At 45.1% G+C, this 12,093-nt stretch overlaps 1 protein-coding gene across 9 annotated transcripts in view; it reads left to right on the forward strand.

The window, feature by feature from the left end:
- Positions 1-2,643: 2,643 nt before the first annotated feature.
- LOC121536602 (LIM domain only protein 7) overlaps positions 2,644-12,093 on the forward strand; it is a 45,433-nt gene continuing 35,983 nt past the window's right edge. For 6 of the 9 annotated variants that reach the window (XM_041843998.2, XM_045206521.1, XM_045206522.1 and 3 more), the window contains exons 1-6: positions 2,644-2,768; positions 3,733-3,982; positions 4,587-4,937; positions 5,560-5,886; positions 6,594-6,743; positions 10,393-10,425. In XM_041843998.2, the coding sequence (XP_041699932.2) occupies positions 3,765-3,982; positions 4,587-4,937; positions 5,560-5,886; positions 6,594-6,743; positions 10,393-10,425 (1,079 nt within the window). In that variant the 5' untranslated portion in view covers positions 2,644-2,768; positions 3,733-3,764. The remainder of the gene's footprint in view (positions 2,769-3,732; positions 3,983-4,586; positions 4,938-5,559; positions 5,887-6,593; positions 6,744-10,392; positions 10,426-12,093) is intronic. The other 3 variants (XM_041843999.2, XM_041844000.2, XM_041844001.2) reach the window with 3 other exon arrangements.

The following is a 12,093-nucleotide window of genomic DNA, read 5'->3' on the forward strand; positions in this document are numbered from 1 at the left end:
AATTATATTTCTATGGGTGCAGTAATAATAGCCTGGTCCCAGATCTGTTTGTACTGTCTTGCCAATGTGTTTAACCATAGGAGTTTGCACGACAATGACCAGGCTACGGTATTAGCGCTATTCAAAGTTAAGCCGCCTCACTGTACTACAGTGGGCTAGTTAAGTTTGGGGTCCATCAATTGATGGACATTCCATTTCAATTCGAGAATGGAAAGGTGCCTTTTAGTTTCAATTAGGATTTTTCAATACTTTAATTGGAATTTCAGTTCATGAGACTGAATTGAATTGGAATGGACCTCAACCCTGATGTACCTGCACATTGTTATTCAAACTACAGTTTTTATGTTATGTGTGCTACCAAGTAATGCTTTGAGTAATCAGCATAGCTAGGAATCAAATCGTATGAATGAAATCCTCTTTTACATTCACAGACCATCACATCTCTACATCCTTCCTGGTATTTTAGCTATGTTTTGAGGAAGCCAGCCCATTGGCCAAGGGGCTTCAGGCTCAAAATACTTGACAGTCGGCACTAAAAACATAGCAACGTTAAGTCATAACTGATCCAATCTCCTGACGCAGCTATTTTAATCTTGTTTACTTCAGGAGCCCATAGGTCACTTGATACATGCATAAAAGTGTGTGTGTCGGTGTGTGTATGTCTGTCTTTGCACATGCATGTACATGTGTTTGTGTGTGTCGTGACATTGCTGAATTTTACAGTTTGGTTTGTTTACAGTTAGATTTACCAAGCACATTCAACCCTTCCGATTACACTCTATACCATTGGATTATATACGATTAAAAACAGGCAGAAGTGATGGTTGGTTACGACATGTTCCATGCATTTATCTGTTCCAGTCCGAGATCAGTGAAGAAAAGTTAAGCCGAGCTCCGTAGGGAATAGCATAGAATAGCATTGTTTAGCCCTGGATTCAAAGTCAATTACAAATCTGACATTGTCTGTGTCCCATATGGCACCCTATTCCTTACATATTTCATCACTTTTGACCAGAGCCCATAGGAATTTGTTCAAAAAGAATTACATTATATAGGGAAAAGGGTGCCATTTGGGAGCCAAGGCAGTTATTGTTTCATAGGGAGCAGCTGACAAGTTGTTGCTTGTTGGGAAGCAGGCTGGTTAGAGAGGCTTCAGGCCATTTTTGTTCTATTTTATTTAACATTTATTTAACTAGGCAAGTCCATTTAGAACAAATTCTTATTTACAATGACGGCCTACCAAGAGACAAAAGGCCTCCTGTGGGGACAGGGGTTGGGATAATACATAAAAAAGTAGAACAAAACACACATCACGACAAGAAAGACACCACAACACTACATAAAGAGATACTTAAGACAACAATACAACATGGCAGCAACACAACATGACCACACAACATGGTAGCAACACAACATGACAACAACACAACATGGTAGCAACACAACATGGCAGCAGAACAACATGGTGGCGGCACAAACATGGTACAAATATTGTTAGGCACAGACAACAGTACAAAGGGCAAAAAGGTAGAGACAAAAACCTAGCTAGCACAGTGGATCTGGGCCAATTCATGTGGCCCGGCAGTATTACTTATGGCTAGGATGCTGGGATTGAGCTCGGGCCGATTCCGGTGTGAGTTATCTGGCCCAAATGTATTCCTAGGTTCTCGGGCCGATTGTGGCTACTCTCTGGCAGATGATTACACGTGCTGCTTTATATAATTAACATTAACATTTCATTTTTCCATATTTTCTCATTGTTTCTGTGATCAAAAAAATAAAATAAACATTTAAAAAAAAAATCTGTTTAAGTAGTAACTCCGTACGGGAGTTGCAGCGATGGGACAAGACTGTAACTACCAACTGGATATGACGAAAAGGGGGTAAAAAATAAAAAATTTAACTTTGTGGATGGGTATAAAATGTATAATAGTAATATTTAAATTTGCATCGGCCCGCTTCGGGGGGGATTCTGGTAAGATGCCGGCAAAGTCGTCTGAATTCCGGTAGACGGAAACGGGCCGATGTACTTGGGCCGATTCTGTGCAGTCATTCATTTTGATTCCGGGCCGAGCCTGACACCCGATTCCGGGCCGATTCAATCAGATCCGGCCACCCGGAAGAGGGCCGTTTCTGGGCCGATTCCTCATTGCTAGCTGGGAATACATCACACGAAGCAGCCAAAAGTGTCAGTAAAAGTGTCCATGATTAAGTCTTTGAATGTGTAGATGGAAATAAAACTGTCCAGTTTGAGTGCTTACGCTAAGCCAGTCTTTAGACAGTCAACAGTTATCATGGTCGCCATCATCACACAACGCATGGCTAACTGGGTTGTGCTTGTATGAGTCAGAGCGGAAAACATTTATGCGTTGGAGTTGTGGTCATCAGAAGTATGTGTGTCGGGGAGGTGTGTGTGTGTGCATGTGTACGTGTGTGAGTTGTCATGTACCCAGTGAGGATAACCCTAAAAAGCTAAATGACTAAGAGACACAACATTCTGTCTTTCAAATGTTTGTGTGTTTGTATGTATTGCAGGCACTCAAGGAATCGTCCGGCCAGAGAGCCAGCAGCCTTAGCAGCAGCAGCAGCAGCTTTAGAGAAAGAGACAGTGGTTTTGGAGACAGCTGGTACAGTGACAAAGACGATCTATTCCCTATACTGAGAGGAGGAGGAGGAGGAGGAGGACACAGAAGAGGGGACTCTTTGGATAGCCTGGGTTCTAGACCACATAGCAAATCCTCGAACAACACTCAAAGGCAACAGTGAGGGTATGGACACACACACACTTGTCAATCTCAACTACACACAGACACACAGAGACACACACACGTCAATCTCAATCGGACAGGACCCAAGTTGCGTGTTTTGGTCAAACTTTGTTACGCTTTTACACACACACACACACACACACACCAATCTCAATTATCACACACTCCACTCGGACAGGACTTGAGTGTGTTTTGGGTATATTTTGTTATGCTTTGTTTTTGGCTAATAATAGTATACCTCTATATCTTAGTCTGAGATCTTGAGCAGTAGTGATTGTGTTAACGTGATGGTATTTGAAGGGTAGATGGTATTGTTTCCTTAGGACTATCTGAGAATATCTGTGAAATTCACACTGAGCATGTTGATTTTACCAATATCGGATCTTTGTTGACATTTGACAGTGTGTGAACTAGTTTATCAGTTCAAAGTCTCGCAGCCGACACAAAAATAGGAATATTTTCATAATACAATGTCTTAGTCTCAATGGAAAACAAATAATGTTTTGGGATAAAAAAACATGTAGCATCAGTTTAAGAGAGCAAACTACTTGTAAAAATAAATACGTATCGCTCTCTAGTGGTTGATACATTTAATGATATGTATTTTCTCTTCACAACTCATCAAACTCACTGTAAGGAGAACAATATATTACACAAAAAGCTATTTTCTACTTCTATTATACAATAGTTATTTTAATTAAGTCGAATAGGTTTTGGTTTGGTCTTAGATAGGGGTTGGTGGTGTTTAAGGCCTAGGAGAGCAGGTCCCTCCTCCCACCTTCCCTTCCCCTTACCTCCCTTTCCAATCTCCACTTTGCTATTCTCTCTTTTACCTCTTATCTCCCCCTCCACAACCCTCACTGGACTTCTCCCTCTTTCTACTTTTTCTCTCCTCTTACTCTTCCCTCCCCCTTCCTCTTCAATTTCTCCCCTCTTCCTTCTCTATTTCTCCTCACCCCCCTAGGTTGTGGGAGTGACACGGACTCAGTCTTCAGGATGGCGGCGGACAGTAACAAGGATTCGCTGCACTACCGCCGCTCGCTGGTCATCGCACCCAAAACGACCACACAGTTCAACCAGTTCCTGCCCACCAAGGACAAGCCGGCGGCCTACGTGCCAGCGCCGCTCCGCAAGAAGCGGGCCGAGCGCCACGAGGACAGCCGCCGAAGCTGGGCCAGCCCCATGTACACAGAGGAGGATGGCACCTTCACCAGGTAGCAGAGTCATACACACACCTATAGCTTATACACCAGAAATCAGCTGCCTCAAGTCTTTATCCACAGGTGCTGCTCTAGCAAATCCTTTCAGATATACGAAGGGCCAATAGAAGTGTAAAATGTTCATTACGGCCTGTTCACTGGTCTGTCAATGGTTAAATCATCCAGAAGGGTGGGGCTCAATTCCATTTTAATTCAGTCAAATTCAGGTGAATTGGTATCCTTCTATTAAATCGAAATGGTATCGAGCCAAACCTTGCCACCCAGTTTCTTTGATCGTTATGAAACTACATTAAGCTACAGTAAGCTAGCTTTATAAGCCAGCTTGTTTTCTTTCACACGGAATAAAACTTCCACTTTGCACTGTGAATACTGTATAAGAAATGGTTCTGACTCTATGTGGTTTAAATCTACTGTATGCCATACCCTGATCCCTGCCCTGTCCTTACACACTCCTCTCCTATCATCTCCACTGTCTGTCTGTCTGTCTACTGGTTGTTTCTCCCATGGTTGTGTATGATTGTCCCATGGTTATGGTTGTGTGTGTGCACTGTACCATCATATCCTCCTGTTGCGACTAACCACGGAACACTGACCTCAGTGAGACCAGGTCCGAATCCTCCAACAACAGATGCATATCCCAGAATTCCCTGCCCGCCGCCCACCTGCAGTGGGCGTACGAGTACGAGAGTGGCAGTGACGACGAGTCCGACCCCGAGCGGCCGGACCCCGACCTCGTTCTGGATGACCTGGCCAGCCGGCGCTTCCACAGTCCCTCCCCCGCCCCGCCTACCAATTACGCACTACCAATCAGCCCTGTGGAGGCCGGGAATGCCGTGGGATTAGGAGGAGGGGGAGGAGGGGTTTCAGTGGCGAAAGGAGGGACCTGGCCAATGGTGACAATGACCACGAACACGAACGACCCACCGCGGCAGACGGTGACCTGCCTCAGGTCAGAAAGCCTGATGACCATCTGACCAGAGAGAGAGAGAAAGAGAGAGCGCTTCTTCTGTTACGCCTGCCGGATGAACGAGTGTGGGAGAAAGAAAGAATGAGAGAACGAGAGAGCGCTTCAGTTTGCATGGTTTCTAGAACCATGAGTGTAGCAGGTTACCTTGGTCTTAACTTGCCGGCCGCTTCTAACTGATTGATTTGATACGTTTTTTTTGTGTGTGTGTTTGATTGTTCTGTTTGATTGTTTTCTTTAGTTGTATTTGCTCGTTCCTTTTGCAGTTGGATTTGCAGTGACTGAGTGAGTGACTTGCCATCCGAAATATCCAATTTCATTGACTCGATTTCATTTACTTGATTTAATTGATTTAATTTAATTGATTTGATTTAATTGATTTGAAACATCCCCAAAAATATTTTTTGGTTCATCATGTGTTTTTCGTTTTGGTTCTGCATTGTCTTCTAACCCTATCCTTGTGTGCTCTCATTGGAGATTGTGTGCCGTTTACCCAAGGTTGTTCCAACACTATAGGCTCCTTGCTCTGCCTGTGATTGCTTGTGTGCACTTCCTGATAAACCCTTTCCACTCATATGATTGGCTGGTCTCTTTCTCTCTTGAGTAGCAGCAGTGGGCCAATGACGCCGATGCGCTCCCCCCAGCCTCAGATGGGCTCAGTGAGGGTGGACCACCGCCATCCTCTCCCCACTGATAGCCTCCTCCGACAGATGTACGACGATTCTGAAGACGAGGAAGATGATGTTGGGTACGCTGACCCCGTTCAGGATGACCTGTACGCCCGCAAAGTGGGCGTGTCGCCCAAGCCACCTGTCGACGTGTCATATGACAGGTTCCTACCCAAGTTCTGGACGCCCGAGGAGGACGCCCACATGCAGAAGATCAAACTGGGGTCCCAGAGGAGACCCTGGTACAAAAAGATCCAGGGCTTCAGGTCTGTGGACATACTGACAGGGAGGGGGGGACGGACGATGCAGAGAGGGCCAATGTTAAAGACCGCACACACCACACACACACACACACTTACAGCATCATCATACCCATAACACAGATTTAATGTCATAATTTAAAGCACTTACATTCCATTCACATGTTCATACTGTACATTTCAAATACTATATAAAACATTAGTACATACAATGTCAACATTTACAAACCATCATTTCCTTACTCTTTCTTCCATTCAATATTTCTAATGGCACAGCCCATGCTTATTGCTATAACAGTACTTTATCACTCTATAACCAACAATTTTCATTATCTTTCTATCACAGTTTCCAGTTTCTATCTCTTTCTATCACAACATTTTCCAGTGATTCCCTATAGTCTGTTTAATCCATGTGATTCTAACATCATTCATAAAGCTTTCATTTGATTGATTAGTTGGGTCTGCACTGCTGTGGGGCACTATTCTACTCTACTTTTACACTACTTCACTGTGTTGATTCCACCTGTCTGACTTCTGTTTCTCTCTTTTCTTCTCACTTTGCCTTACTCTCCCTTTCCCCACTCTCTTTTTCCCTCACTTTCCCTCCCCCCTTCTCTCTCTCCCCCCCCTCTCTCTTTCTCTCTCTCCCCACCTCTCTCTTTCTCTTTCTGTCTCTCTCTTTTCTGCACCCACTCCTCTCTCTGGGGCCATAGCCGAAAGAAGTCTGGCAGCTCATCCTCTGACGACTCTGACTGCGATGTCAGTCGCTGGCTCTCCTCAGCCCCTTCAGGCCCCTCCCCCTCCTCTCACCCCCATGTATCTGAAGGCTCCACCCACACCAGCCACCCGGCTGCAGATCAAAGGTCGATACAGCTGCTCGATTGATTGTGACATCACAGGAGCACTGGTCTAGAGCATTGCCTTAAAAGGGCAGGAGTTCTGATTGGCTGCCCTCCCTCACGTACTAACAGCGATACTGTGCCACAAAGCTAAGCTAATAACTTTGCCCTAACATGCCTTGAAGAGCAGTTTTGACAGTTTTGACAGTTATACCAGTTATACTGAGGTATAATCGCTTTGCTGTCTTGCTGTTTAGTCCAATTTGCATCAGTACATATGTTAAGATACTGTACTCTTTGCCAAGCATTTACGATTTGAATAAGATGCTTCAGAATACAAGATCCCCAGTTTGATGCAGCCCTGTTTTGAATCAAACAGCTTTCCTTTTTTTAAACCTCCTTTTCCTAGCTCTTTCTGTTTTCCTCCTATTCTACTTGCATGCAACTCATCAACCCTCTACCCTCTCTCTTTCTCTTCTCTCTCCCGCGCCCCCCCCCCCCCCTCCCCTCCTCCAGTCCCTACAACACTCAGCCACAATACACTGCCCTCTACCAGCCCCCCAAAAAGCAACCCACCAACATCCCATACTTTGAGCGTTCCCCGGTGGTATTCTCCAAGATCGACCCCACCTCAGGCCCCCGGCTGGTCAGATGTGAGAAGCGTCCCCTTCTGGGGCGTGACAACCCCCTGGAGCCTCCAGACCCATCGGATGAGTCCCTGGCGAGCATCTTCCCTGACCTGGAGAATGACGACATGTTCGCCCGACGCACCCAGGCCTTCCACTCCAACTCGGAGCTGGCTGTGCTGAAAACCCAGGTGTGTGTAAACCGCATGTCCGGCCAGCTCTACGCCTCGAACCCCCAGCTCAGCATTGCCACCCAGCCGCATAGGCCGGGCAAGGGCAACAAGACCGTCATCCCCGACATCGAGCGGGACGACTTTGTCTTTCGGAAGGTCAACCCGCCCCAGGATGGTCGGCGACAGAGACCACTGTTGGGTGCTGCCGACAGCTACAACCCGATGAACATCCCTGAGCCGTGGGCGCTGCCTGCCAAGCTCCAGGCACGGCTGCTCTGCGCCCCCTCACCTTTGAACCAGGAGGTTGAAGCTGAGGGCGGGGAGAACCATGAGGAAAGAGGAGATTGTGACGGGCACCCCAAAACGGATGACATGCTGCTGAGGAAGTTTGGGGTGGTGCTCGGGGTGGGGGTGGGGGCAGTGCGTATCCAAGGTCAGGGTTCGTATCTAGGTACGTCAGCCAATCAGATGGGTCCGTCGCTGCCCACTTCCTGTAGCGAGGGCGACCTGCAGAAAATGGTGGCGATTAGGGAGGCGAGTCGGCTTAGGTACAAGAAGAGGATGATGATCGAGAGGTTAGCCTTTCTGAACCGTTAGGAACTAAAATGGCTGCCGAAAACAACAAATCTCATTTGGCACCCCAAACCCTATATAGTGCACTGCTATGGGCAGCAGGTAGCTTAGCGGTTAGAGCGTTGGGCCAGTAACTGAAGAGTTGCTGGTTCGAATACCCGCGCCGACAAGGTGAAAAATCTGTCGACGTGCCCCTGAGCAAAGTACTTAACTCTAATTTGCTCCAGGGACACTGTACTACTATGACTGACCCAGACCCACATATGTCTACCGTGTGAGGCTCTAGTCAAAAGTAGTGCACTATATAGGGAATAGGGTGCCATTTGAGACAGAGCCTCAAATCTCTGGGTTGTGTGTTGTTTTCTTCTTTAATTTAAACAAATGACCTTTTTTACCCAGGTTGTGGTATTTTCTGAAACCATACAAGCTATACGATTCTGAAGATCTAAAACGCAACACCCTAAGTGAATGACCTTTCTGTACAACTTGCATAACTGCTGCCAACCTTTTTAAAAGTGCTAATTCTAGACACCACCACATGAGTACTGTCGTCAATGCAGTGACCAAAAATGTATGCGTCCATCAGAATTGGGGGGGGGGGTGTTTTCTGCTCATGGATTGCCTTTGCCTGTGAATTTAAAAATACTTTGTCCCATGCTTAATAAAAAAAGACAAAACAGACTGAAAGCTGTTGTCATGGAATCAATCAGAGGTGGTTCACGAATGGCGTAGTATGACATCACCCTAGCACCTCTATTTGCCTTGGAACAACACAGTGTCTCCTCAACATCAGGGAACTTCATACTGACTTGGGGAGCAGGGAGCAGTATGAGCACAGTGGTATGATAAGGAATTGAACATGAGTAAGATCTATATATAACTCAGGCTATTGACCACAAACTCACTCTCATGGACAGACACACGTAACATAGCGTCTGTCAAACAGACGGAGATGCGACAACTAAAGAGGAACATTTGGCCCATGCTTTGGCTGAGAGTTTCCGTTTAGGGGGATGGAGACTTTGCTAGTCTTGTTAGTATCTTTTCTCATAAAATACAGTATATAATCTCCCTCCTGAACCTAATCAAGCATCTGATGCAATTACGCAAGATTTTAGTTTTGGGTTTCCGAGATGAACCCCATACTTACACCTAGACACTGCACCAAACCAGACCTGGATTCAAAATACTATTTGAAATCATTTCAAAGACTTTAGCTGTGGTCCTTTGAGCTTGCCTGGCGCAATAGTAACTGCATGGTGAATGATGACTGGAGTAACATTCTTTCTAAGTGAGTAGATAAGATGTTTCAGAACAAAATTAATCCTGATAATGCCATGATTAAGAAAAATCATGAATGAATCATGAATGAATCATGAATAATGATGAATGAGATAATGTTCAACAAAACATGCTAACCTTCTCACTCATCATTATTCACAATTCATTCATGATTATCCATAATCATGGTAGCATCCACATAAATGTAGAAGTGTTCAGAAACATCTTCTATTCTTACTTACAATAAAATTGACTCCAAAATGGCACAAGACATTATTCACCATTCAATTCCTGTTAGGCATAACATAATCCAAAACACGAAACTGTTGACTGCTTTAATACACTATAAGTACATTTGTCCAAATACTTGTGATTTCTTCAAATGGGGTGACAAAATAAAAAAAATGTAGCTTCACTGTCCAAATACATATGGAGGTGAGTGTACATATGACGCACACACACACACCTTCCCTCTCACACACTCACAATCACATGCACACACGTTCTATTTCTCTGTGTGACACACTCACAAAACAGGCCATTCAAACATGAGTCTGAGGCATCTGGATGTATTTCCCTCACACATGGAAAAGTCCTGTAGAGTTTCCAGTGACATCACCCTAGCTCTGGTCTCGAAGAGATCAAAGGAAGGTGGTACTCGAACTGTGATACACACCCACCTTCAATAAAAAGGAAAGTGAAACCCCAGGAGAACGAAGCTGAAGTGGAGGGGCACTTGACTATGCATTGCAATGAACCATTATGTGTGTCCATCCATGCACTTGATCTTTTTCCCCTCCTGTATGAATCTTGAAGACAGAGGCTGGAGGTAGCCATCCCTTACCACAGGTCTGTCTAGGATTAGATTCCCAATCCTAACCTTAACCATTAGAGGGAGAGAAAAACTCCAGATAGTGGTTAGGGATCACTTCACCTCTACTTATTCCCAGAATAGGAAAATAAATTCTGTCCCAAATGTGACTTTTTTGTCTGTGTGGTTCTCTTCTCTGGCTCTCCTAGACTGCTCCAAAAGCATGATGTTGCTAGCGATGGGTGAGTTGATTATGTCTGTTCCCAGGAATGTGGCATGGTCGTGTTCTCTCCACAGCCACCCCCGCCATGCAATCACAGAGCACCCCGCTGCCTCCTTCCTCCTTTTGCCTTCGTGTTGCTTCTCTCGTTTACTAGCTCCCTCACTCTCTGGCTGACTGCTATACGCTGACACTGACACATTGCTGGGAATTGAATGGTGCAGGGCCAAACCAAGGGGGGTGGGACACGACGCGCTCCACAAAACTATTGACAAAGCAACAAAGTGGTGTGAGGGGATTTTACACACAATACCGATATGCTGGGTCATCCAACCAAACATACTGTATGTTCTGTACAGCTGAGAGTTAGAAAATTGTTCAAGCACAGGTTGTAGGCTAGCGTGATGGTTGGTTTTGTGTAACAGACAGACAAGATGAAGAGACATTGATAGCAGTATGATTCAGAAGTTTACAGGTCAGTGAAATGGAGTGAATGTTTTTGGCCATAGACAACTTTGAAAGCTTCGAGTGAACAAGCATATTTTGCATGAATGGGATGGTTGAGATTTACAGCATGGTTTGTCTAACCCATTAGGCTAAAACCACATTAAGCTTGTGTTTTGTGTGACTCAACTGTTGCTTATTTTGTTTGCTTACTAATACCTGACTAAGAAATGTGAAAAATGGGGAACATGTTTTGTTTGTACTATCTTTTAGTCTTAATGGTGTTGTGTAGATGAAAAATACTGTTTCATCTTCAATGAATGTTGAACCTTGAAATGTTTTTGTTTTCTGTGTTCTTATGAGAAACATACAGTGAGGGAAAAAGTATTTGATCCCCTGACAAAGACATGATCAGTCTATCATTTTAATGGTAGGTTTATTTGAACAGTGAGAGACAGAATAACAACAACAAAATCCAGAAAAACGCATGTCAAACATTTTATAAATTGATTTGCATTTTAATGAGAGAAATAAGTATTTGACCCCTCTGTAAAACATGACTTAGTACTTGGTGGCAAAACCCTTGCTGGCAATCACAGAGGTCAGACGTTTCTTGTAGTTGGCCACCAGGTTTGCATACATCTCAGGAGGGATTTTGTCCCACTCCTCTTTGCAGATCTTCTCCAAGTCATTAAGGTTTCGAGCCTGACGTTTGGCAACTCGAACCTTCAGCTCCCTCCACAGATTTTCTATGGGATTAAGGTCTGGAGACTGGCTAGGCCACTCCAGGAACTTAATGTGCTCTTCTTGAGCCACTCCTTTGTTGCCTTGGCCATGTGTTTTGGGTCATTGTCATGCTGGAATACCCATCCACGACCCATTTTCAATGCCCTGGCTGAGGGAAGGAGGTTCTCACCCAAGATTTGACGGTACATGGCCCCGTCCATCGTCCCTTTGATGCGGTGAAGTTGTCCTGTCCCCTTAGCAGAAAAACACCCCCAAAGCATAATGTTTCCACCTCCATGTTTGACGGTGGGGATGGTGTTCTTGGGGTCATAGGCAGCATTCCTCCTCCTCCAAACACGTCGAGTTGAGTTGATGCCAAAGAGCTCGATTTTGGTCTCATCTGACCACAACACTTTCACCCAGTTCTCCTCTGAATCATTCAGATGTTCATTGGCAAACTTCAGACGGGCCTGTATATGTGCTTTCTTGAGCAGGGGGACCTTGCGGGCGCTGCAGGATT

The sequence above is a fragment of the Coregonus clupeaformis genome, chromosome 23 (assembly GCF_020615455.1).
Source record: "Coregonus clupeaformis isolate EN_2021a chromosome 23, ASM2061545v1, whole genome shotgun sequence".
Classification (NCBI taxonomy): domain Eukaryota; kingdom Metazoa; phylum Chordata; class Actinopteri; order Salmoniformes; family Salmonidae; genus Coregonus; species Coregonus clupeaformis.